This window comes from Lynx canadensis, chromosome E1 (genome assembly GCF_007474595.2).
Source record: "Lynx canadensis isolate LIC74 chromosome E1, mLynCan4.pri.v2, whole genome shotgun sequence".
Classification (NCBI taxonomy): domain Eukaryota; kingdom Metazoa; phylum Chordata; class Mammalia; order Carnivora; family Felidae; genus Lynx; species Lynx canadensis.
The window spans coordinates 1,344,274-1,370,531 of record NC_044316.2 but is presented as its reverse complement, the minus strand read 5'-3'; the positions used below and the strand labels follow the sequence as shown (position 1 = coordinate 1,370,531).

General features: G+C 56.5%; 1 protein-coding gene across 1 annotated transcript; it reads right to left on the bottom strand.

Annotated features, from left to right (window-relative positions):
• Window positions 1–972: 972 nt before the first annotated feature.
• On the bottom strand, window positions 973–26,238 carry NUP88 (nucleoporin 88). Its single transcript, XM_030295544.2, is given in 18 exon segments — window positions 973–1,211; window positions 1,423–1,448; window positions 1,450–1,542; window positions 1,657–1,783; window positions 1,987–2,067; window positions 2,169–2,234; window positions 2,317–2,442; window positions 2,652–2,810; window positions 4,316–4,417; window positions 5,806–5,896; window positions 10,205–10,303; window positions 13,209–13,356; window positions 13,795–13,981; window positions 17,287–17,463; window positions 20,056–20,142; window positions 23,222–23,347; window positions 24,101–24,270; window positions 25,909–26,238. Coding segments are annotated over 18 exon segments (2,226 nt in total). The 5' UTR covers window positions 26,206–26,238; the 3' UTR covers window positions 973–1,147.
• Between the last annotated feature and the right edge of the window lie 20 nt (window positions 26,239–26,258).

Below are 26,258 nucleotides of genomic sequence, written 5' to 3'. Positions count from 1 at the left end.
CATCAAGCGTTAAGAGCAGCCCGCAGCTAATTTCAAGGTATTAAATTGGCACCAGTAACGAGGCGGGAAACTTGTAATCGCGAAGAAAAGCTGTCAGGGAACCGCGCCGCCGAGACCGGTGCTCTGCGGACCTTTCTTGCCGGAAAAGGCGCCGGCCGGGGACCCTGGATCAGGGACTCCCCGTGGTGTCTAGGGCCGCACAGGCAAACTGTTTCGAAGTCCCTCGAGAAAAGCGTCCCGTAAAACCTGAACTGAGAGTCTTTGTGGCATGAAACCGTGAGGCTACCCTTTCGGGATACCCCCTTTGGCCGGGTTTTGTGTTGTCCAGTGGGAAACTGAGGCGAAGGTGGGCACCAGCCGTGTGGACAGAGGGAGGGGAGCCGGCCGCACGACCGTCCGTGCCCGCACGTTCACGCGCGTCTCACCTGACCTGCCTCCTACCTGTGACCCACCTCACTGCGTGGCTCTTTCAGCCGGTGTCGCTCCGCCGTCCCCGGGCAGGTGCGGGGTCACCTTTCGGAGCTCCACGCGCCGGCGGGCGTGAAGGACCGCCGATCGGAACACAGACCCACGGGTGACCGTGCTGGGACAGGGCGCGACCCAGCGTGGCTCTGAAAGGTAATCCTGCCTGCGGAGGCGATGGGCCAGCGGCGGCCTCAGCGCCGCGGCTCCGGGCCCCGAGCCCACACGCGTTGCACGGAGACGTTTGTACTGAAGACGCGTCTCGAAGAACGTGTTCAAATTAAAAAGCCGCCACCTCGTTCGCCGCGAGGTCCCCTCCTTCCGGCGCTCGGGGTCCGCGCCGCAGTCGCGTTCCCGGCGCCCCCACGTTCAAACGCGGGCTCTCGTTTTTGCTCAGGTTCGGAGACGACTCCGTGTGGCCCACGGCAGCTGGCAGAGCGTAGCTCAAGGTCTCCAGGGAGTTTTAAAACATCCCGGGCCCTCGCTGAGTGCATATAAAGCACATTCCGGTTTTTAAATAAAAGCATTTATTCAGTAACTACAAAACAAGTATGAAAGATGTGAATCACGCAGCCAGAGTTCATCTGAAAGGCCGCCTTACGAATTAGATGACGCTACCTGTCCGTTTCACAAACACGCCTGAGCCCCGACTCTGCGGCCTCGGTGTGAATCCGCGTGCGGCGGCTCAGAAGGTGACGTGGTGCCGGATGTCGTTGATCTGCTTCACCATCTCTCGGATGTGCTCGCCCCTGAAGACCGGAGGCCGTTTACAGGGACTCGGCAGGATGCAAACGGGTCACGCGCACCGGAGACGCTCCGCCACCGCCAGGCAGTCCCGCTTCCGCCCCCCACCCCCATCCGTCCCCCGCGCTCCAGTGCCCGTGTGACTCCGGCTCCCGGGCCGGTTGAGCGCGGGACACGCCGGCGCCCCGCAGCCCCGCGTCAGGCGAAGGCACTTACTCTTCCCGCAGGACGGACTGGATGCAACCTGCGCTGGTGGGCGCTCAGGGCGATGGTGGGCTTTTGAGGGCTCGGCACCTTCTCCATCTTGCGCTGCTGGTAGTCCTTCTTCATGGTCACCTCGAGTACCCAACAGAACGCGCGTCGGGCCGCGGTCCGCGCGCGCTCGCTGGTCCCGGGGGTGGGGGTGGGGGCGCGGGGGAGGCTCGCCGGCCGCCGCGCGCCCTCGCCCACCTGTTGATGGCGTTGCCCAGGTGGCGGAGCTGCTCGGGGATCAGCTGCAGCTCCTTCTTCATGTCCCGCCTCGCTGTCGGACAGGACGGGGAGCTGGGCGCGGAAGCTGTGCAGGACCGTCTGCATCCTGGAGGAGGCGGCGGTGGGCGGCTGGGCCACACGGGGCGGGCCCCGCCCCCAGCCGGGGGGGCCCCGCCGTCACCCCCACCCCCCCCCCCCCCCCCGCGCCTCCGAGGCCAGGCGGCGGCCGTCGCGGGCCCGTCTTCCCGGACCACGACCGGACGCGCGCTTAGTCACCACAGGGGGGCCCGGACAGCGCCACCCGCCGACCTGTTCGTGAGATCCTCCTGTTTCTCCTTGGCCTCCTCGTACTTGTCGGCCAAGCGCTCCGCCATCTCCCGGAGGCTTTTCCTAAGGGCAGGAAACCAAGGGTCCTGGGGTCCACCCCGACGGGGAAGCCGGCGCGCGGTCGCGCGTGTCAGCCACGCTCCCGCATCCCCCGCGGCGCTCACCTCTCCTCCCGACAGTAACTCAGGTCTCCCAGCTGTTTCTTCTTCTGGTCACACAATAGCCTGACCCTTCGAGAACGAGAGAAGTGAGGTGCGATCGGAGGCCAGGCCGAGGCCGCGACCCGCCAGGGGCCCTGCGCCGCCACCCTACCTGCGCTGGATCTCCTCCTTGGCCAGGTCCTGCTTGAGGACGTACTGCTCCCGGAACACCTGCGTGGCCCGGCTGAGGAGCTGCAGGCTGTCTCCCGGCGGAGGGGCCGCGTCTCTGTCACATGACCTGTCAGCGGGGTTTCCGCGCAGGGCTCAGGCCAGGGCGGCGCCGTCCCTCCTTTCCGGCCTTCCCGTCCTTCCCCGGCCCCTCGCCCTCCCCCACCCGCCCCACGCGGAAAGGTGCCGCACGAGACAGCGGACTGACGACGCGACACACGGCGAGTATGAAAACGGGCGGGACCCGTTCCCCAGACCCACACGCCCCAAATCCCGTACTTCAGAAACGCCGGATTCGCAACGCTGCGCTGCAAAATGCTTCTGATGTGCTTTTCAAAGGAATCCGGGGTTTCGGCCAGAATGCGGAGGGGAGACTCTTCCGCTGCCTTGTCTTCCTGGGTGCAGAGCAGGGGAGGGGACCCTGGATGGACCGTGCTTCTGCAAATACAGAAGTGCGTCAGGACACCATCTCCCACGGTGTCCTCTACGGCGAGGACCCCAGGGAAGCACGAGCCATGGCTCCCTGAGCCGTGAGAACACGGGAGGCGAGAGTGTTTACTTGTGTGACAGGACGACACCACGTGCTTTCTGCCCTGAAGAGTCACCTGGGGAAAGCTGTCCCTCTTCTACCAGGACCGACCTCTGACAAAGCATTTCTGCACTCCATCTTTCCAAAAAATAGTTTGGATTGACAAAGGCAACACAAAAACATAAATTCATCGGGGATTCTTTCTGCAAAGGACGGGAGAGCCGTTGTAAACCGGAGTCACAAACAAAAATAAACGACTCGTTTCCTAGGTGTCATTTCAGATTTGGCCAAGAAAACCGCTGCACGTACTGGATTTGCTCTGTTGAACTTGATCCTAAAAATGAGATTCACTCGAAATTATCTTCACAGCGGCGGGTAACGGGAGAGCAGACGCACCCGCGGGCGCCTGATGAGCATCCTTACGTCTGTGGGACGGGAGCTACTGTAAGGACACCTGGGTCCCCGGGGAGCCGGCGCATGTGTGGTTTTTCCCTCCGGGCTTAATGGTTTCATTCCGAAGGGACCCGGTGTGACGGGGTGTCACCGTGTTAGCAAACGTGTCGAGGTAACAGGCGAAAAGGTGATTTTTTTCCCACTTTAGTCTTGCTCGTTTTCAGTCTTAGTAGAAAAAACACAAAATTGATGGTGAATTGTTTATCTTCCTTTCCAAGTGGCATAACTGTCAACCTTCAGAGATTGTGGGGATTCCTCCAAGGACGTCAAGCGGGGCTGGTGTTCTCAACGAGGCCCGTGCGCAGAAGCCCGTGCTCTGCACCGACACGGGGCAACTGGGGGCGGGAGGGGGTCGCGTGCACGACACTCCGGTGGCTCCTCGGGACTCCTGCTCCCGCGCTTGTGACCCATGGGTGACCTTCAGGGCCGCCCAACAGTAAGTGGTGCTTGTAGCTTCACGGGAGCTCCTCAAAGGGAAGGATCAGGAGGCCACTTTCAACCCCCCCCCCCCCCCCCCGGCTGAGTTCACGTCCCCTGGTGTCGCTCCGAGGCCGGTGGAGACGGGAAACTAGGGGGTCAGAAGGCTGCGGGTCTACAGCCCCAGCGGATGTGTTCCGGCGACCTAAGCACGGTGTCACCTCCCCGGACAGAAGGGACGGTGCCGTCCTTGCGGGGGCTCGGGCTACCCTGGAGCCTGGCACAGGGACGGCGTGGATGCCATTTCCACTAAGTCATGTGAACAGCAGAGTTCGGTATTTTACCGCTTTTCCACACTGGGAAGTAAAGTTCCCGACTCTCTGCCTAAAATAAGTCCTTTCAGCGTGGGAGCGACAGCAGAAACCTCCACCCCTCTCGCCTGCAGAGCGTGAATCCCGCGTCTCCAAGTGGGAATGACAGGCTCGCTCCCCGCGTGGGTTCTACAGAGCGAATGAGAGCCGCGTGGGCACGAGGACGGACTTACAACAAAGGCCTGATGAGGCACTCGTAGCTGCTGGTGACACAGATCATCGTGGGCCCCAGGATGTCTGGGACGATCCAGAACCCTCGAATCGGTGCCGGCTGCCTGGAACGACACAGCCACAGCTGACTTACAGGGACGCGGGGACCTGGAAACCGAGTTAACAGCCCAGAGGCCATCTGGCTCGCCCAAACCCGGCGGTTCCCGCCAACTGACATGCAGCTCCCTGCCCGCCACCCGGGCCCTGCCGTCTGCCCCGCCGGCATCCAGCCCCGCCGACCGCCACCCGGGCCCCGCCGGCACCCAACCCTGACTGATGCCCTGCACAGCGCCGGAGCACGGCCCAGCACCCGGGTCACATCGCTTCGCCTACCATCTCCATCCCCGTCCCCGCCTGGCGGAGGAGGGCGGACCTGGGGACTCGCAGGGACAGGGTCCCAGGCCCTCAGATCTCCCCACTCCCCTGCCCTCGGGCGGCAGTGCTAGCGCAGCACCCCGCCCTGCAGCTCCTTCCACGGTGCCCTTTCACCTTTCTGGGGAGGCGAGGCTGGGGGGGGGGGGAGGACGGGACTCCGGGAGTTAAAAGTCTTTCCGGCTTGAGATCTGCACGCGCAGGAGTGCACACGGCATCCTGTGACTGCGAGCCAGGCCACTGTGGGGACGACGGCCCCCGTGTGACCTCCCGGCTCACAAGGTCCCCTCCCCCCAATGGAAGCCAAGGCCGTCCCAGCCCTGACGGCGCTCACGGATTTCCTGTCTAGGGACCCGCTCCCAAGCGGCCGTTCGTGTTTACCTGTCGGAGGAGCGGATGGGAGTCGTCACCCACTTCACCCGTTCGCCTTCTGGTGCCAAGGCCGCCCTCCCCGGCCCCAGGGGTGCCCTCGCCGCCGTCCTCCGGGAGCCCCCGTGCTGCCGGTCCAGGCTCTCCCTCCTGCCGGGTCAGCCCCAGCCCCCCCTCGGCCCAGCTCCTCCGGCTGCCTCACCGTTGCTGAGCAAGGCCGCTGCAGACCCTCAGCCCTGCTCTCCTCCCCCTGCACCCTCCCCCGGCCCGGCTCTCTGGCCGCCCTGCAGGAGCGTCCCCCTCCACCGGGCCACCCTGCAGGAACGGACCCCTCCGCACGCCCCCCTCCACACCTTCCCTCTTCCCAGATCCACCCTCCTCCTGTGGCCCAAGTGTCCAGAGGGCACCACGCGGAGGCAGGTACCCCTGTAGACCCACGGCAGTCACTCTAGGTTCTTCCCTTTCCTCTGTTCACTGAACGTTTACTGTCCGTCGGTCCATAGAAACGGTATCGCAGACACGAGGCCAACAGCGCACCGTGACGCACGCAGTCCCGGGCTCTGCCCTGACCGACCGCACGTTCTCCAAACACAAACGGCGACCTTAACACGCGCTGGGCAGAGAAGGCCCCTCTGAAGACCTGACGGGAAGTCGGGGTCGCCACGCCCTCCAGGCAGAGTCGGACCGGTGGGCGACGAGGGCGGGTCCTCACCTGCAGGGCAGCGGCTTCGTACACAGGATGTGCTCCACAAAGCACTTCTGTTCCGCAGCGAGCTCCTGGAGGCTGTCCTTGTCCTCCTCATCTGCAAAGTCGCAGACACACACAAGTGACTGACGCGCGGACACAGGTCTGCAAGTTAAATGCAGCGAAGGCTTTGTCCCGGACCCCGTCCCGGGCCGCTGCTCCCCAAGCACGACGCCTTCCCGCCGCAGACACCTGCTTCCCACGGCGGGGCTCGGCTTCAGCCCGAGGGGAGTGCGTTTTCCTCGGTTGGCCGTGTGCCCCGAGGGGACACTCCCATCCCGTCCCTTCCTCGCCCACACAGGGCGTCTCACATCAGCTGCTCGGATGCAGTTCACAATGCACACAACCCATCCGTTTAAAGGGTGGAATTCCGTGGGAGTTTAGTGCGTTGTAAGAACTGTACAAGCGTCGCCACGGAAGTTTCAGAACCCCTCGCTACCCAGAAGGAAGCCCTTGGCTCTGCCGCTGGCCGGGCCCCAGGCGGCCACCACCAATCCGCTTTGTCCCTGCGGACCCGCCCACCCTGCACACGTCACGTAAATCGCATCACACGTGTCCTTGTCTGGGCCTGGCTGCCTCCACTCAGCACGTTTTCGGGCCCATCCGTGTTGCACGATATGCCGTCGGATAGATGGCTGTGTACTCGGGGTGATCATCTGGCTCTGAGGAGTAATACTGCTGTGAACATTCGTTTACAAGTGTCCGTGTGGACGTAGGTGCCCACTTCTCGTGGGTGTGCGCTGGGCAGAGGTCACGCCGTAACTGGAGGTTTGATCACCCGAGGAACCGCCACACCGTTTGCCCAAAGGGCTGGGACGTCTTACGTTTCCATAAACACCGCACCGACGACACTGGTTACTGTCATCTTTGCTTTTAGCTGCTTTAATGGGCATAAAGTGGTTTTGTGGCATCTTGTTTCATGACCAATGATGCTGAACGTTTTCGTGGGCTTAACTCTCTGTACCTCATCAAAGGAACAATCTCTATTCAACTCCTTTGTCTGTTTTTCAAATTGGGCTCTTTAACTGACTACTGAGTTCTAAGAGATCTTTCACGTTCTAGACTCAAGTCCGTGACCGGACACGATTTGCAAATATTCACTCCCATTCCGAGGACCACCTTTGCACTCTTGTTGTAATCGTGTTTTCTTCTGAGAGTTCTACAGGGTTAGGTCTTATTTTCAGGTCTTTGATCCCTTTTGAGTCATTTTTGTTATGGTGTGAGGCAGGGGTCCAATTTCATTCTCGTGTGTGTACACGCACCCTGGTCCCAGCACCGCTTCTTAAAAAGACTCTTCTTTCCACGCTGATGTGTCCTGGCACCCTCGTGGAAACCAACTGGACTCCCGGTCCCATGCCGTCAACCTACACGTGTATGCTTGTGTCAGCATCACACTGGATTGGCGTACCTTCTGTAAGGAGCCTTGAAATAGGGAAGTGTGGGTCCTGCAACTTGGTTCTTGTGTGTCAAGACTGTTTGCGCTATTCTAGGTCTGTAGAATCCCAAATGAATTTTAGGGTCAGCTCGTCCATTTGTGCAAAGCTAGCTGGAATTCTGACAGGCTGGCACCGGATCTGCACATCGATCTGGGGAAGACTGCCATTTAACGGTATTAACTTTTCTGATCCACGAACATGGGAGGTTTCTTTCTTTCAGTTACGTTTTATAGTCTTACAAGTGTATGTTTTATACTCTCGTTAAAGTTAAATCTTATTTTGTGTGTTTTGATGCTATTACCAATGGGATCGTTTCCTTAATTTCCCTTTGGGTTACTACTAGTGCGCAGAAACAGAACTGATACTTGTACACTGCTCCTGGGTTCTGCAACCGCTCTGGACTCACTTATTGGTATAGATCCTTTTCCAATGGGTGTCCTATGACTTACTATGTAAAAGATCGTGTTTTTAGAGAAGAGCGTTTTCGTTCTTCCTTTCTAATCCTGATGCCTTTTATTTCACTTTCTTGGCTAATTTCCTTGCCTGGCACCTCCATTACGTTGAATGCAAACGGCAGGAACGGTGTCCTCTTGGATCTTGAGGGGAACGTGTGGAAAGCAGACGTGTAAACAATTCAACTGGACATTCACCTGAGGTTTCCAAGCAAAACCCTGGCCACGTGTCCTGGTTTCATTGGGCCAATCGCAGTAAAATGTCAGAAAAAATACAACTGGGTTTTTACAAAAACCCCAAAGATTTGATGAGTTAGGAAATGAGTTAGAGATTCACTGTTAGGACATCATGCTTTAGAGGAAAAAGCCACTGATGTACTCATACCTCAGAAAGATCAAAAGGTCTAAACGTCCAGTCACACAAGGGCTCTCCGAAGAGATTAGGAGTGTGACTGATCCTGTGGCCACGTGAGGAGAACCCAAAATAGAGACGGGATCCCCCCAGAAAGGCCTGTGGGTGAATGGACTTCTTGCGATATACACAAGGGGACCCAAAAAAGTTCTTCAGAATTTGTAGCCACATAAACGCTGCTTGCCTTAGACTGAAAGGGTCACGGAGATGATGAGAAAAGGCTGTTCCACCCCCAAAATTCTGCAGGCAGAAAGCTGGGTAATAAACCACTCTACCATAGGTAAGTGCTACCTTTCTGGAAAAGATGAAGGTTTACTCAGAGCGCAACAGTGCCGGCCCGGAGGACTATCGCCAAGCCTTGAAACCTACTAGAATTTGAGTTCTGAAACTGCGTAGGACCCGTGGTTGCGGTTTCCTTTCCATTTTCTCCCCTTCTGACCTGAAATGTCTGGAAATGATACGTATGCCTGTCCCACCACTGTGGTCTGGGAACAGAGAACTTGTTTTCTAGTTTCGAGGTCCAGGGAGAGGAATTCTGCCCCAGGATAGAATCTACTCTGCCCCAGGATAGAGTCTTTACATATCTGAGTTGGATGACGTAGAAGATTCAGGTAGGACTGGGGACCTGTGAGCTCACGAGATTTAGAGGAGCCTCTGACGTCCGCGTTGCTATAACGACGCTACGGTCGGTGTATTTGGCACGTGGGTCAGGTGTGAATCTTTGGAGGCCACGGGTTGCAACAGACTAGACAGAACAACAGACTCCCCAACGGGGCCTGTACCCAAATCCCCCGAACCTGTGAATCGTCAGGCCCACAGGCAAAGAGGAAGAGAGGCCGCGGATGGAATGAGCGCTGCTCGTCGAGGTCTCAAAGATAGATCATTCTGGATTATCTGGGTGGGCCCGATGCTATGACAAGCTTCCTTAAGAGGGAAAGAGGGAAGCGGAAAAGGAGAGAAGGACTCTACTCGCCCCCGCGCCCCCTGCTAACTTCGCAGCCGGAGGAAGGGGACTCTGGGCAAGGGAAGGCCGGGGACACTGGACAAGGCTAGGGATGGGGTCTCTCCCAGAGTCTCCAGAAAGGGAGGCCCTCCCAGCACCCCTAACCTAGAGAGCTGTGAGGTAATAAATCCACACTGTTGCGGCCCGCTGAGTTCGCGGTGACTTCTCACAGCAGCAAAAGACAGCTAAGGAAAACACTTGGGCCCCTGCCCATCAAACACGGGGCTGCCTGTGGGTCTTCCGTAGACGCCCGAGCAGCCTGAGGAACTTGTCATCACCCGTTTGCCGAGTGTTGGGACCAGGAAAGGCTGCCTCTCCTTACACGCCTCTTCTGTCTGCTGAGACGATGATGCAGCTTATGTCCTCTACTCGTGCCGCGTCCTACGCTGATGGATTTCTGGATGTGAATCCAACCTCGCGTTCCCGGGATAAATCCCACGGAGTCCTGGGCCGCCGTCCTTTTTTGTACGTCCGTCACTGGATTCGGTTTGCAAGCGTTCTGTTGAGGATTTTTTGCATCTATGTCCGTGAGGGGTGTGTGTCTGCGGTTTCCTGTCCTTGCACACCTGTCTCGTGTTGGTGTCAGGGGAGCAGTGACCTCCCCGAGCGAGGCGGGGGGTGCTTCCTCTCCCTTCTGTTTTTGGAAGAGCCTGTCGAGAACTGGTTTCTTTAAATGCGGAACTTTTAGAGCTCATTGTCCTGAGCTTATCCCTTCGGGTAGTTGATTGCTGTTTCGATCTCTTCACTGGTTATAGGTCTGTGCTCACGTTCTGGTTTTTGAGTTGGTGTCGGTAGTCTGTCTTCCTAGGAACAAGTCCGTCTCGCCTTGGGGCCCTACGTGGCGCGGAGCTGTTCACGGTTCCCCGTCATAACCTTGAACACCGTTGCCGTGAGGTCAGCGGTAGCGTCTCCTCGCAGGGTTGGTCTCGCCAAAGGTCTGTCCGTCTCGTTGACGTTTTCCAGTGACAGTCTTTGGTTTCACTGATTTTCTCTATTACTTTTCTACTGCAAACGACTTTTCGACAGAATCTGGGAAACATACCAAAAGGCTCAGGGGACTCACCTGACCCGAGAAATTTGTGAAGCTTATGAATCCAAGTCAGCCCGACACTGTGGACGCCGGCTTCGTGAGTGCAGTGGTACCTCGAGGGACACTTGGGATCTGCAAACGGAGTCGCGAACGGAGTACAGGCCACGTTAGAAAATGGGTCTTAGGCACCTACCCCGGCAGCCCGCAAACGCACCGGTCCACGAAGTGACAGAAGGTGACGGGACCTCCACGCGATGCTACCACAGCAGGGATCTGACGTTTTAAAACTGGAATTCAACTTTCAAATGTATTTGAAGTATTTTTCCAAGTCATGAACACAACCCAAACATCACTTCTAAACCTTCACAGGAGAGTTCAGCAAAACACCACCACCGGCTACCTGTCCGTCCCCCTCAGCACACGCATTTATAGCTCTCGTTCTCAGGACAACACGGTGCCTGAGAAAGTCACGGCTCCGGACAACACCTGTGCCGGCATCACCGACCCACGCGAACCTCTGCAAGCAAGCGCACGAGCAGGTCAGAGGCCCGGCCGCGGCTGCGGGGCGAACTGTCGTCACGGTGCGTCCAGGCAGGTGGGAAATGCCAAGTCTTACTTGTCTTGATAACGCGGACTTACGGTCTTTACGTTCAAGTTTGGATATGATTCTCTTTTTTTCCCCTTAAGTAACCTTTACTCCCAACGTGGGGCTCGAACTCACAACCCTGAACCAAAAGTCACATGCTCTTCCGATCAAGCCAGCCAGGCACCCCAAGTAAATTTTTTTCCTTGCTATAATTCTTGTTTGACATTCACTCATTCATTCTAGAGGCGGTGAGAGGGAGCGAGCGCACACGCGAGAGCACTGGCAAGGAGGGGGATGTGGGAGGAAAGGGAGGAGGAGAATCCCAAGCAGTCTCCAAGTTCAGCACAGGGCTCAACAGGGGGCTCGATCCCACGACCCTGGGATCATGGCCTGAACCAAAATCAAGAGTCAGACGCTTAACTGACCGACCCACTCGGGCGCCCCGACTGTCCTTTATATTCGTACTAAGAAATACGAGGAACCGTTATGGAATTTTAATGAAAACTTCTATACTTCTCTTGACCCCTAGTATTAGTGAGACTACATGAGACTAGAAGATGAGTTCTGGACACTTTACTTTTGAATACTTACCTCTGACTCAGTACTTCTAAAACATTAAGCAACCAAAACAAGATACAGAAATAATTTACACGCGAAAGCTAATTTAAGATGCAACTGTCATCCATAAACCCCCAAATGAAACTTCCTTCCTTCTAAGAGCCTCGCTTTAACTTCGTGGTTCATAAATATCGTAAAGCAAATACTAGTTTTTCTTTTCTATTTTACACGTCGGGGTTCTGAAAACAGCATTGTGCCACGAAGAGTTTTAAAACTCCTGGTCTATGGCGATCCTCTCTCTGAACAATAAAATATTAAAAAGTTTCCTTTTTTCTGCCCACTCTTGCCACTCGTTCAGGTTCAAATCCTCTCATTAGGTCTACTACTGTTTCCAACGACTTTTCGAGATGTGCCTGTGGTGCTGACATTAATAGAAAAACCTCAATATTGGGAAGTAAGAGAAATCTGTTACAGAAAAAGGCAACGTTAGTAACTGAAGTAGGAATTTGCCAGGTGTCCCTGTCACATGGTGGTCATCCACTCATGTCAATAAAAATCTGGGCATGTTTCAATGATTGGAAGGTGCCCTAAATAAAAACATGAACAGGTCAGTTTATTAGTTTCACAGATGTGAAAATAATTAACTCTCATTAGAAGATAAAAATGCCTATGTTTAAGATTTCCCAAAGAGGGGCGCCGGGGTGGGTCAGTGGGTTAAGTGTTGGACATCTGCTCAGGTCATGGTCTCGCAGTTGGTGAGCTTGAGCCCTGCGTCGGGCTCTGTGCTGACAGCTGGAGCCTGTCTGGGGTTTTCTCTCTGCCCCTATCCCACTTGCGCACGTATGTGCTCGCTCTCTCTCAAAATAAAAAAAAAAAAAGATTTCCCAAAGACATTACGTACCTTTATTAGGAAACCAGTGAATTTGTCGCCTACATCACTGGGTCTCAGTCTCCTCAGCCCTAAAGCGAAGTTCAGAGACCACACAGACTACACCTCTGTGGATACGGCTCCGCGAGACATGCTCGGTGAGCTCCCTATGCCGGTCTGCTGCGCAGGAACTACGACCCCTGACTGTGTCGTACCAGGCGCACAGCTGGACCACCTCCAGGCAGAGGCGAGCCCCCCTCTCTCTGCACCGGGCCCAGGAAACCGACAGGAGGCTCCGAGGCATGGTGGGAGGGCACAGGGTCACAGGGTCTCGTGTCAGAGGAACCCTAGAGGTCATCGGATGTCACTCCTACTGCTTCCAGATGAGAAAACGGACAGCAGGGGGGCTGACCGAATGCCTGACGTCGTCACAACTATGAGCAAAGCCCAGCACGCGCCAGGCTCCTTCCACTCGGCCCCGCGGCGTCTCAACAACACGGGCTTCCGCCGACTCAGCATCTACTCAAAAGTTCCCCAGACGAACAGAGGTAAGTTGCCGGAAAGATATCAACCCAGGTAAGTCAAAATAAAATGAAAAGGTAAAAAGGACAACATTCAAATTGGCTCTGGGGCTAACAAGACTCCGTAATGTGCTCTAAAGCGAAGAAAGAGGCTTTGGAGAGCGATCTTAATGTAAGCGTGTTATCGTTTGATTTTTAAAGTTCGTTTTAAAGTTTATTTGCATACGTTTAAGTAGTTGAATCACGAAGCCAACTTTTGAGTGGACCGGGAAGAGTTCACTATTCTGACTCCGGGGGGATCCAGACCACAGACCACAGACCACGATCTTAAAATGTGGGAAGCACACCCAGCCTTTCCTGGACCCAAGTGCAGCGCGGTGACTGAAGCCACGGAACGCGGCTGGCTTTGCACAGCTGGGCCCCAAACCAAGGTGCCCGGGAATGGCCTGTGACCGTCTCCGTGGAAACAGGACGGGACAGGAGTAAACTCCACCAGTACATTACCTCTGTGAAGTCTGATGGGACAAGAGAAGTCAGAATCAAAGGGGTCATCCTCGCCGGACGCCAGCTTCAGGGCGAGCTCCAGCTCCACGCACTCGAACACGTACAGGGAGGGGACGAGGTCGGCCCTGGGGTCCCAGGACGTCTCCGACTGTAAGAGAACCGGCAGTTTCAGGCTTCACGCTCGTATGAAAATGCACGCGGTTCGGAACAGAAGAAATTCTCCTTAATTCCACCCCTTTCACCAGGGCCTTAATGTTCTCAAAAGAGGGAAAAAAGGCCTCCCTCCTTTTGGAAGGTCGTAAATCGAGTTGAGAAGAGCCAGTTTAGCGATTCGTGGGTTCTCTGTATCCGTCACTGAGGTCACTGAAGCCCGCCACTCCGAGCGTGGACAGAGCACGTGGGCGCCTTCTAACGTCTCGCCACGTGGACTTTTAGGTGGGCTTCACCTAACGCTAGGTGTCTGATTTCCAAACGACACAGAGGTGCCAGACATAAAGGAAAATCCTAGCGTCCTGAGCCCGGGTTCGCCGGCCCGGGAACCACACGCGGCGCCGGAGACGCGAACGCAGACACGGGCCTGGCTCACCGTCTGCTCGTCTTCCTCCTCCCCTTCCAGCACGACGCAGTGGTACAGCATGCCCGACTCCGTGGCGATCACCAGGATGTTGGGGACGCAGGGCAAGCAGAGGATGGCACAGGCATCATAGCCGTAGTTGTCCTCTGCCGCGGGGTGCATGGGCAGCGGGCCTAGCAGCTTCCCGACGGTCCCGGGGCTGAGGGAAGAGGGAAAACATACTCGGACAGGTTGACGGAAGACAACCACGCCACCGCGACCCCTTTTCTGCAGCTGCCGGGCCCCAACTGAAAACACAGTGCCACGGGGCACCTGGATGCCTCAGTCGGTTGAGTGTCTGACTCTTGATTTTGGCTCAGGTCGTGATCTTGAGGTTTGTAGGACTGAGCCCCACATCAGGCTCTAGGCTGACAGTGCAAAGCCTGCTTGGGATCCTCTCTCTCTCCCTCCCCCTCCTCCACTTTCTCAGAGGCAGACATAGAAAAAAGAAAGAAAGAGAGAGAGAGAGAGAAAAGAAAGAAAAGAAAAAAGAAAAAAGAAAAGGAAGAGAAAAGGAAAAGAAAAGAAAAGAAAAAGAAAAAAGAAAAGAAAAGAAACGAAACCAGAAGCTTTAAGAGAAAACAGAAACAGAAAATTCCATGGCACCGGTACTCCTGATGTCTCCACGTCTCACTTTCCCCTGGACTTCCGTCTCCCTGGTGCCTCTCAACTGGAGGTAACTTTGTGCGCAAGGGGACGCCGACAACGTCTGAAGACATTTCTGGTTGTCACGACCAGGGAGGCGGGGGCGGGAGGGTGCTTACTGGTGTCCAGAGCAGAGATGCGGCTCAACACTGCCCCGCCCCCCAGGATGCCTCCACAGCAGTCGCTCAGCGCAGAGTCCCCGGGGCAGGGGCCCAGAGGCCGTGCCCCCTGCTCACTCTGGCTCCAGCCTCCCTCACCCCAGCGAGGCCGCGCTCCTGCAAAGGCCAGAGGAGAGCTCCCAGCTGCTAAGTCCACAGGCCACCAACCCGATGTGCTGCCGCATTTACTGTGGGCTCACGGCTGCCTCCCGCATCCTTCACGCGTGCACTCCGGTCTCCTGGCTCTCTTCGAGCCCCTCCGGACACCCCTCTCTCACTTCTGGCTCGAAAATACTGGCGCTCCCCAGCATCTTGTTACAAGCCCTCTTGGCTTCACAGCACACACTCACGCGAGGGCACACCGAGCCACACCTGGCCAGAACTACTACGGACAGCCTGTACTTTCTCCCGAAACGGAACTGCTCTTCGGGGCCTCGGACCCAGTATTTAACTGGATTAGAGCTACAGTGACTGGGTGCTGGGTGACACCCCCAGGAACCGGTGATGTCGGTCAAACTCACGTTTGTCCAGAATTACAAGACCACGTGCTAAGTTCGACAATGTGAGAACGAACCAGGTACACAGAGAGTGAGGTAAGAAAGGCGTCAAACACAAGTAAGCCCGGGGGCGCGGAGAAGGTTGAACGTGTGACTCTGGATTTTGGCTCAGGTCACGATCCCGAGGTTCGTCAGGCTCTGTGCTGACAGCGTGGACCCTGCTGGGGATTCTCCCTCTCTCCCTCCCTCTCTGCCCCTCGTCTGCTTGCTCTCTCTCAAAATAAATGAATAAACATTAAAAAAAAAAAAAAAAAGATCAATGGGAAAGTATATTCTGGGAAGGGGTGGTGAACCTTCCAAGCTAAGGAGCAGCTCTGGAAAGTTCTGGAAGCATGAACGACGAGGACCGGCAGGAAGGAGACTTGGCTTTCTAAGACAACAGAAGACAAGTCGGCAGGCCACGTCAAGGCCCTCAGAGCCTCCCTGCCGGGCGACAGCGTCAGCAGAGGTTCATGTGAAGAGGGACAGACCTTCACTTTCCTAAGATCAATCTGACAACAGTGAGGGGGTGACACCGAGGGGACTGAGATGGGGTTCAGGGCAGCGACTGAAGGGGACGAGGGTCTGGGCAGGAGATGAGGGTCCAAAGCAAGGACAGCAGGACGGAGAAGGGGGTTGGCGCTCAGGGAGTTTTCGCGGTTAAGGGCAACAGAATGTGGGGCTGGGCTGGACCCGAGAGGCTGCGGAAGGCGACCAGGTGATGAGGTGCGGACAGGTGGGTGCCGGCCGTGGGCGGAGGGAGGCGACAGCATTACCACGACGGCCAACTCCGAGCAGGGGATGTTCAGGTGGAGGCGGATGCGGCTGAGAGGGAGTCCCTGCCTGCGGCAACCGCGGAGGTCCCCGTCCTCCCCTTTGTGATTCTGCTCCCGCAGGGACCCAGCGGATCCCTCAGCCTGAGCTCGGATGCCAGGGGCCACCCTCCTCCCCCCAGCTCACCCCGCCCTCTTGCAGCGCCCGAGGCCTAGGACTCACACCTGCCGCTCACGGGGCCCTGACTTCTGACCTCGTAGGGGGCCAGACGACTCATAAGTGAATCAAGTCCGTTAGCCTCTGGCCTCACGCCTTTCGGGTTACAAACGGGCCCAGGATCCTCGCCCTCTCCCGCCTGCGACCGTCACCCAGACTGGTGATCCTCTCTGTCCGGTCCCCTAGTTCCAACTGTCCACGGACCGTTTCCACTTTATGAGCCCACTACTGTGTCCAACTGACCACCTGTAATAACAACTCCCACTAGCCGCCCCTCCTGACCCCAGTTTTGTCTTCACGGCTCACCCCCTAACCTGACTGGGAACGGAGTCCTATGGACCCTTCCTCCGTAGGAAGCGTGTCCGCTTCTGCCCCTGCTTCAGAACGGCCCCCGTTCCGATCCCGTAGACGGTCACCTAACGTCTGCAGCAGCATCTCTAAATGTCTCTCTGCCCCAGAGAGGGTCTCTCTGTCCCTAACCGTCTGCTCTGTCCTTCTGTTTAGAAACCATCACTGGCTTCCCACCACCCTATTCCTACAGAAAAGACCCCACGTTCCCCAATTTCCCCCCGGGCAGATACTTCCGGCTTTACCACGTAACGCTCTGCAGCCGAAACCACGGCTCCAGCCACGAGAGCCTGACCACTGAGCCGCGAGAGACACACGCCCTGGGGACTAAAGCAGTCATGCCCTTCCCTGACCTTCGGTTAATCCTCATTAGAGGTCAGTCCCTGTCCACGAAAACCTCCCCGACTTCTTCAGTCGCGGCACGCTCTCCTTCCCCTGGGTCCTCCCGCCTGTGCACCATGCGTGGTCCGGGGACTCACAACCAGGGCGCAGGTCCCCACCACTAGCTGCCCTCTCAGTGCCTGGCTCACACGAGATGAACACTTTTGTGCTTTAGGCTTCGTGAAAACAAATCCAGTCTTCGGTGATTACCTAAGAACGTTACAGAACCGACCCAAATAATACGAGGCAACCAAAGATTACACGGTCTGTACGCATCTTTCCCCAAGATACGCAAAGCAAGCATCAAGAGGCTGCCACACGTTGAGAGACGGAACACCCACCCACGGACCCCAGTCTGGCCAGGCCGGTCCACGAGGGGCATCCGTGGATGGCACCCCCCCACTCACCTGTGAACCAGACTGACGTACGTGAGGAAGGTCTCTCCGTTCTCGTACAGGATGTACAGCGGGTACCCCACTATGTCACCTTTGCCTTTCTGTCCAAACATGGTCTTCGGGACCGCTGACAATGGCCCAAAGTCAAACGCCACCGCTGTCTCGCCCAGAGACGCAGTGTATGCCCTTCTGAAAAGACATTTAAAAACCGATGGGTCAAAAACAAGAATGAAAACGAAACGTCTGCTAACAGGAGATGGGGATGGAGTTTGCACTCGACGGAGGACACAAAACAGAGCACAATTAAACGACAGAAACACGAAATTATACCCCGTTTCCTCTTAGTTTAAGCATACAGACACGCAGACAGGACAGATACACGCACACACAGAGAGAAACAGGAAGCACACGCTGAGCAGAGGGACACGGTCACTCCACAAGTATCTCCTTCGCATCGGCCCCACGTCCCGGGCCCCACGCTGTCACGGGGTGCTGGGGACCCACCAGTGACTTCAACCAAGGCCCCGCCCTCCAGTGAGACACGCAGGGCACACGCAGAAAGGAACACGCAGCACAAAGCCAGAAAATGACACTGTCAAGAAAAATGAAGTTGGGGAGGGGGGCTGCCTCGGGCTGGGCTGCCTGGGAAGGACCCTGACGCGGTGATGTCTGAGCACGGATTCAAAGGAAGGAGGGGAGGCGTCAGCGGCCACATGGGCAGGGGGTGCATGTTGTCTGAGGAATGAACAGCGAGGGGGCCGAGCTCAGAACCGGGACACAGAGGGAGAAAGAAACTGGAGGGGACATCCTGTGGGTTGCGGTCAAGAATAAAGCAGAATGAAGGGCGCCTGGGGGGCTCAGTCGGTTCAGCGTCCGACTTCGGCTCAGGTCATGATCTCACAGTTCGTGAGTTCAAGCCCCACTTAGGGCTCTGTGCTGACAGCTCAGGGCCTGGAGCCCGTTTCAGATTCTGTGTCTCCATCTCTCTCTGTCCCTCCTCTACTTGTGCTCTTTCTCTCCCTCAAAAATAAGTAAACGTTGAAAAAAAAAAAAAGAATAGAACGGAATGACCTGCTTTATACCCAAAGTGTCGCTCTGGCCGCCACGTCAAGGAGAAACTATAGGAGATGACAAAGATTTCTTTTTCTTAATATTTTTCTGTAGGTTTCCCCAATTTTCTACAATAAACACATATTATCTTTATCATCAGGAAAAACAAATGACGAAACACGCGACTTCGTATTTTAAAGTTCAGTATGACGGGTTATCCGAGGAGACTCCAGTTCAATACAGGGTTACTAAGTGCGGGTAGAACAAACTCATACGGTTGGAGGAGCGATGTCACTTTGTTGTGCTGCAACCACCACGTGTGAGTTTGTCGCGTGGAAAGGTATATGGTGTCAGGAGGCAGGGAAAAAAATGAGGAAGCCCCAAATCAGAACAAAAGAACAGCCTGCGTTCAACTAAATGACCAGGACAATGAAGGGACAACAGACATGGAAGTCAGAGAGACTTCAAGTGACCCCTGGCCGTCAAAAGTTACCAAGAGCTTAATAAATGCAGGCGTGTTCCCCATGATGACAGTAGGTGTCGATGAGTGAGTGCCAACCCCGTGCCAGGACCCAGGCTACGCACTTTTATGCATCACCTCGTCCATCCCGTACAGCGATCCTAGTAGAAAGCGCCGTGATTCTACTTTATATTCACGCAACACGGACATGAGGCTCGGGGTCGCTGAACGGCCGGCGTGCGCCACAGTGAACACGCGGCAGGGCGGAGATCACAACCCGGGGCCTGGAGCTCGGAACAAGTGTGTGGGCAGGGAAGGTGCCCGACCCCGGGGGTGGCCGGTACCTGCCACGCGGGGGTGGAAGCTTTATTTTAAGAAGCGACTGCCCGACACTGACATCGCTGAGCTGAAACGCTCACCCTGAGACTCTCCCGGAGAGTGAAATCGGCCCCAGGTCAGTGGCAACCTGGGACTGGGCGCCAGCGCGGGCTCTCCACGTTCCCAAACGTTAAGATCCAATACACGTAAGTTCACAGCCCGAGATCAGCAATCACGGGGCGAGGCGGGGACTGTGGGTCAGGGGCAAGGGCAGTACAGATCTAGACCCCCGCTGCCCCCGCCCCACCGCGCTGTTCACACACCGAAGAGCTACGTGGGAAGTAGTCAGAGGACGAAGAGTTGGGAAAACAGGAATAAACACGACTACTAGAGACAACCGCCACGGAGACGTGGAAAGAACCAAATGGAACTTCTAAAAATACAGCTACTAAAAGCGTCACTCTACGTGCACAGGCTGTGGGCGGTCCTGTGTGGTCATCACCAGAAAGACCGGTCAGGAGGCCAGAGGGACGGGGTTTATGAGTTCCAAGGGTGACCGCTAGTGGTCGGGGAGCCTGGAGCGTGCCCCTGTGGGGGGTGGGCGGGTGGGCGCCGGAGTCAGAATGGCTCCCTCTTCCTCTCCAGGTTCTGGGTGTACACGGTCTGGGAGGCGGGCGGCCCGACACTCTGACCTCGAATCTCTGCCATGGCATAACTTATCGCCTCCGTCAGGACACAGGAGGCAGCCCGTGCCAGGCAGTCATTCTAGAACCTTCTCAAGAAGGGAGCAGCTGGCAGCGATAGTGACCCTCAGCCACTCTGTCCTGCCGCCCACTTCTGCTCACTCCTCAGGTCCCCAGCAGTGTGGTCACCGCTGGAAAACCTTATAATCTCTGTTAAAACTGCACTTACGAGCCCAATAAAGGAACTATTTTGTGACACAAATAACTCACCCTTTATTGAGTATCAGGCTCTCCTCTTCCGCTTCTGAAAGCACAATGACCTTGACGGGTGTCTGAGGCTCACGGAGAGAGTAGATCCTGGCGAACAGAAGAGCACAGAGCCCGCACTTAAAATTCTTTTCTTTTTTTTTAACAACGTTCAAAGTTTTGAGAGAGAGACGGAGTGTGCGCACGCAGAGTGGAGGAGGGGCCGAGAGAGACAGAATCCCAAGCAGGTTCCCCATCCTCCCGGAGCCGGACTCGGGGCTCGGTCCCAAGGACCGTGAGATCCTGACCCGAGCTGAAATCAAACAACTGAGCCCCCGGGTGCCCCAAAACTCTTTCATCTCAAAAGCGCCCTTCTCCTCCATCTGATCGCTGCCGGAGAATCTTCCTACTGGTTTTTACAACCATTTCTCTGCCAAAGGGCGTGCTCGCCCTGACAAAGCAGCCCACTTCGCCTGTGTCCGTGGGCCCTGCACAAACACCCTCTCTCGCCCCCGAAGCCCTATGAGCCCGCCGCACCCCGTCACGGGTCTGGATCTACCCCCGAGTCCGCAGGCACACTCACCTCGTCCCAGCGTCCCCCCAACCGCCCCAAGTGCACCAGCACCCCCGCGCGCGCACCCCGACTCTGCAGCCACATCCCGCCGCCCCCTGTACGCCCACCGGGCGCAGAGGGAGGGACGCCCGGCCCCCAACTACCCGCGTTGCTGGACGAGACGCAGCACCACGTCGTCCCTACTTTCTCAAGCAGAGCATAAGACCGGAAATGCTTTCTGTAAATTTTTTTTGCCAAAATCATTTTAATCTAAAATAACAAAGTCAACGACACGTGTGGCTACGGTTAAAAGGAGAATTTTCAAAAGGCCAATAACATCGTTATCAGAAATCTAACACCCCTTATAAAGCCCGTGTGGAGTCAATCACTTACCTCGTCCGACCACCCTCAGAAGTTTTAAACTCCGTTTGCTCCGTTACCAGCGAAATACCATTTAATAGACGTTTTCAACAAAAATCTGATGCAACCGACCACGCACGCACGGTGGTCTTCCTGGCTGCCCGCGCGCACTCCTGACCTCAAGGTGCGTGCTAATGCCAGATGGGACGCGTCAGAAGGGAAGGCAGCGGAAGGGAGAGCAAGCATAAGGGAGCGTCGAGGGGCGTCCTGTTGCCCCCAAGCCGTCCACAGGCTCCAGAGGTCAACAGGGGAGGAAGGACCTGTGCCTGTGCCAGAGGTCAACAGGGGGAGGGAAGTGACCGGTGCCCCGTACTTATTTATTTTTTACACGTTCCGTTTATTGTGAGGGAGAGTGCGTTCACGGCACGAGCAGGGGAGAGGCAGAGAGAGAGAGAGAGAGAGAGAGAGAGAGAGAGAGAGAGAGCGCGCGCGCGCGAGCCAAGCAGACTCCACACTCAGTGCAGAGCCCGACGTGGGGCTCAAATTCACGAACCGTGAGGTCACGACCTGAGCCAGACACTTGACAGACTAAGCCGCCCGGGCGCCCCCAACACCCCATATTTTAAAAAGAACCTCCAACAGTTGGGACCAGATACCTCCTTCTGGGCGTCACGTGAGAAAGGCCTCGGCCACACCCCGGCCCCCAGCCGGTTGCCCAGCCCACATGGCAGGAAGACCAGGAGCCCGTCAGTGTTCAGGGGAGGGCGGCCCCTCCTGCTTTCCAAGCTAATGGGTGGGCAGGGCGACACTCAGCCAGACTTAGAGGTGCCTGTACGTAGCAACGGGAGACTCGTGTCTCCCGTCCTGGCTGAATGCCAGACGTGCTGCGGGAGCCACAGGCCACCAGGTCGGGGAATTCTCGACTGAACCTGACACCTCACATCCCAGGGCTGGTGGCACGGGAGTACTATACGGTATCTACTTCCTATACGGAAATTTCTAGGGCCGGGCTGGAACAGCGTCAGGACTATGGTGCAGGTGCTCAGTTCCCTGTGGCCCTTGGGGGGCAGAGGAAAGGACCCTGGCAGGTCCCATGACTCCACAGGAAAGGGCACAATGGTTACGCTGAGGGTGCAGGAGATAGCACGTGTGTGTACGCCCCACCGTGAGAGAGGGCCCAGGGCACTACCGCTCACAGAGCGCCTCCGTCACCAGCGGCCCGAGGCTAAGTGCCGCCCGGGCCAGGCGGGGGCGGGAGGCGGGGGGGATGCACACACCTGCACGGAGCCTACCACGTCAACGGAGGTCACTGGTGGCAGACAGGACCAAACGGGGACCAGGGGCAGGCCCACCCCCTTTACAGACAGCTGTCTCCCTCAGCTGCCCCATTCTCCCTACCCCCACTACCAAGGAGCTGGACCCGGAGGAAGCAGGAGGCAGCCCCTCCTTACACATCGCCCCCACCTCAGGGTGCGGGGACAGAAACAAGAGCCAGAGCAGACCAGGCCCGCCCCACCCGTTTCAGATGCCCCAGTCTGGGCCTGTGAGAAGGGGCCACGACATGCTGATGTGCACCGAACATCAGAGTTTTAAACTGGACAGACCAAGTTTTACTAACTAAAAGTGACCGGAAAGCTCTGAGATCTAAGAGGCCAGAAAGGGATCAACCATTCAGCAGGGAAGGAAAGGGTGATAAGGCACAGCTAAAAACGGTGATTAGGAAAAATGAAACCGGAAGGACCCATCAGCTGGGTCTCCCCAGTAAATGTTTCACATGAGGCGGATCCAGAAAGCTAACTGGGAACGTTATAGAAATCTCTGGAGGACTGGGGCATGTGATGGTAGAGTTCAAAACCCGGAAGGGCGTTTAGAAGCTGTCAGATCGAACCTGCTCGTTTTACAAAATTGGAAACTGAGGCTCCCCTGAAAAGAATTTCGGATCTCGAAGACAGAGGCGGTGTTGGGACAAGAATTCAAATCTCTCAACTCCCACTTGTATTCTTTTCCCGATGGTACACGACCTCCAAGATGACACATTGAGAGGGGACGTGCCAGCAGACCGGTAAAGGAGACGGACGGGACGAGCCAAGACAGAGCGGCAGTGGCTCCGGCACGCAGGGGAGGGCGTTCAGACGACCTGCCTGCACACTGGTCACAAGGGCCACGAGGCAGAGCCGTCGGCCGTCCCGGGACCCGTTCAGTGGAGCCCCAGCTGTCAGCCAACGAGCAGAAAGAGAATCTCCCCTCGCAAAGCTCCGAGAGAGAAACAGAGCGTACCTGATCACGTTGTCCGAGGTCAGCAGCACGACGTGGGGGTCCAGCAGCTCACTCGGGTACCAGGCGGCATGCTTCAGGGTCAGGGAGGCCGAGCTGGTGAAGAACCTCTCGGCAACAGGCGTGGTGCTAAAGCGAGGACAACAGCTCCCTAAAACGTTCTGCAGCACGTGAATGGAAACCTACAGGGAAATCTATCTTACTACCGCTTGGTCCTTTCCGTCAAATTTCTCTCAACTCTTGCTGAGAGCAAAGCATCTATTCAGTCAATATCAGTAAGAAACGAAATAAAAAGATTTTCTAAAGTACAGAGTGTTTTCTAAAAATGACCTTATACGTGATCTTAGGTGTCACGTCTTACTTGATCCCTGCAGGAGCCCTGTGAGAAATTGCTCGGGAACTACCATCACTGTTGCCGAAGTGAGGAAATGGATTTAGAAAGCGGACATTTTACGGGGACCGGGTCTCTGCGCTGTGGAGCTAAAGGGGGGTTTCTAGCTTGCATTCTTTTCTACAAATCTGAGTCAGACTCTCGCTTGTCTGGATTTGTTGAAAAACACAAGACACCAAAACTAAACTCAGTTAAACTACGAGCAAACGGTCTGACTCCCAGACACTAGCTGCTTTCGACACGTCATGCTGCTTCTACCTACTTGAAAACGGAACCCCGATTAGACAGCGCTTCGACAGTTCGGGCAGAAGAAACGTGACCTTACATATAGCACAGACGCGACAGCAGGCAGCCAAGGCGCAGACCAGCTGGAACACCGCGATGCTCGATTCGTGGCACAGAAAATGCACCTTAACCACCACGGGGCTCGAACAACCGTCCACGCGTACGACAGAAAACACAGACACACGTTCCGTGGATGTACGACTTACCTGCAATTCACTGTTAGTTTTCCGCCTTCGAATTCAGAATTCTTCCCCCATCTTTTGGGCAGCTCTAACACCGTAAGTCCTTTCATTCCTATGAGTGCCACATGCTGCTGCGTGGAACTTAACAGGACTTGATAGATTTCAAACAGGGGCGGATTTATGCAAAGCAACCTCTGGAAATTAAAAGCAAACTGGTCAAAATAGCTCGTGTCCAGGTAAACACACGTGGCAGGTGCTTGGGAGCACAACAGTTACCCTACACTACACTACAGCTGTGCACCACAGCTAACGCAGGACTTGCCGTAGGACAATGAAGCAGCCTGGATAACGGCTAACACTTGGGCCGTTAACTGATGGAAGATTTTTAACCACTGAGACTGGAATGTTACAAGGAACGCACCGCATTTCCCTACCCTGCAAAATAAATACTCTGCATAATTTCCCTTTTCTCAAAAAAAAATTTTTTTAATGTTCATTTTTGAGAGAGAGAGAGGGAGGGAGGGAGGCGGAGGAGGGGCAGAGACACAGAATCCGAAGCAGGGTCCAGGCTCGGAGCTGTCAGCACAGAGCCCGACGTGGGGCTCAAACTCACAAACCGTGAGATGGTGACAGGAGCCGAAGTCGGACGCTTAACTGACTGAAGCCACCCAGGCATCCCTAAATTTTTTTTAATTGCTTTATTTTTGAGAGAGGGAGAGAGAGAGAGAGAGAGAGAGAGCGCGCGCGCGCGCGCGCGCGCGCAGGGGAGGGGCAAAGAGAGCGCGAGACACAGAATCCAAAGCAGGCCCCCAGGCTCCGAGCTGTTAGCACAGAGCCCGACGCGGGGCTTGAACTCATGAACCATGAGATCATGACCTGAGCTGAAGTCAGACGCTTAACTCACCGAACCACCCAGGCGCCCCATAATTTCCCTTTTCGCAACCAAACTCCAACCTGCCCCTGGCAGTCCCACTCCCCACCTGCATTCTGCACCCCCATCAGGTCAGCCTGTGTAGACCCGTGCCCTGTTTTCAGGACTGCAGACACCTGCCGAGCACCCCGTGAAAATCAAGTCATTTCTCATCAGCGAGAGTCCGCCAGCGGCTCGGGGCAGAGGTCATGCGGTAGAACAGGCGGCACGTTTTCTGTGTTTTAATCTTTGAAAGAAGGGAAGCCGGTGATTACAAGTAAACGCTGCAACGACTGACCACAGCGAGTCTGGGCCGCTCTCTGTCTAGCCCCAATTTCACACGCGGTCCGCTACAATCAGAAACAAGCAAAACTCCCTCCCTTCCAAGTTGGGGAACGAGCTCATCTCCTAGAAGCGAAAAGAAGGAATTCACAGGGGACTCCTGCACGGCAGGCACAAAACCCGAAAGCCGGTTTTTTCAAGTCTACCCGCTGCTTCGGCGCTCGGCGCAACCCTAGGAGGGAGTCAGGATTACGCTTATTATCTGGCGGGCGTCCCGTCGCGGAACCGGCTTCTCGGAACCAGCCTCCCGAGAAGCGCCCCCCGCACCCCCACGCTCTCTCCGCTCCCCTTCATCGCGGGTGTTTTCCTGGCGGCTTGCACGGCCGCTGCCCTGAGCCCGGGCCCCAAGAACCCACGCGCCCCGAGAGCATGAGTTGCTCTAACGGTGTCGGAGACCGTAAGCCTCTGACGAGGGGACAAAGACGCCAAGGGAGGCCGCCAGAGGCCAAAACGACGAGGAGAGGCGCCTCCCGCTCTCAGCTGGGCGCCCCCCAAGGGACGAGGGCTTACACCTGTCGGCACAGCTGCCGGCGTGCGCGGGAGACCCGAACCCCGGGCAGGCCCCTGCTGAGGGCCGTACCTGGTACTGGGAGAGGGAGGGCTCCTCGCCCCCGCCGCCGAGGCCCCGCAGCCGGACCACCAGGAAGGAGCTGTCGTCCGCGTCCCACAGGAAGAGCTCTCCGCCCAGGCCCAACACCAGGTTCCTCGTGAGCAGCGGCGGCGACGAGGGCGACGGGGAACACGTCGGCTTCTCGGCTTCGGCCGGGCTCTGGCTCTGGCTCTTCAGCCCCTCGCGGAGCCGCAAGAACACGGCGTGGTTGGGAAGCCAGGACTGCCACGGCTCCCCGTCGCCCGCGGGCCCCTCGGCTGCCGCCATCTTGGCCCCACCGCGCTGGTCTCCCCAGTCGCTCCGCGCGCCGCAGAGCTCAG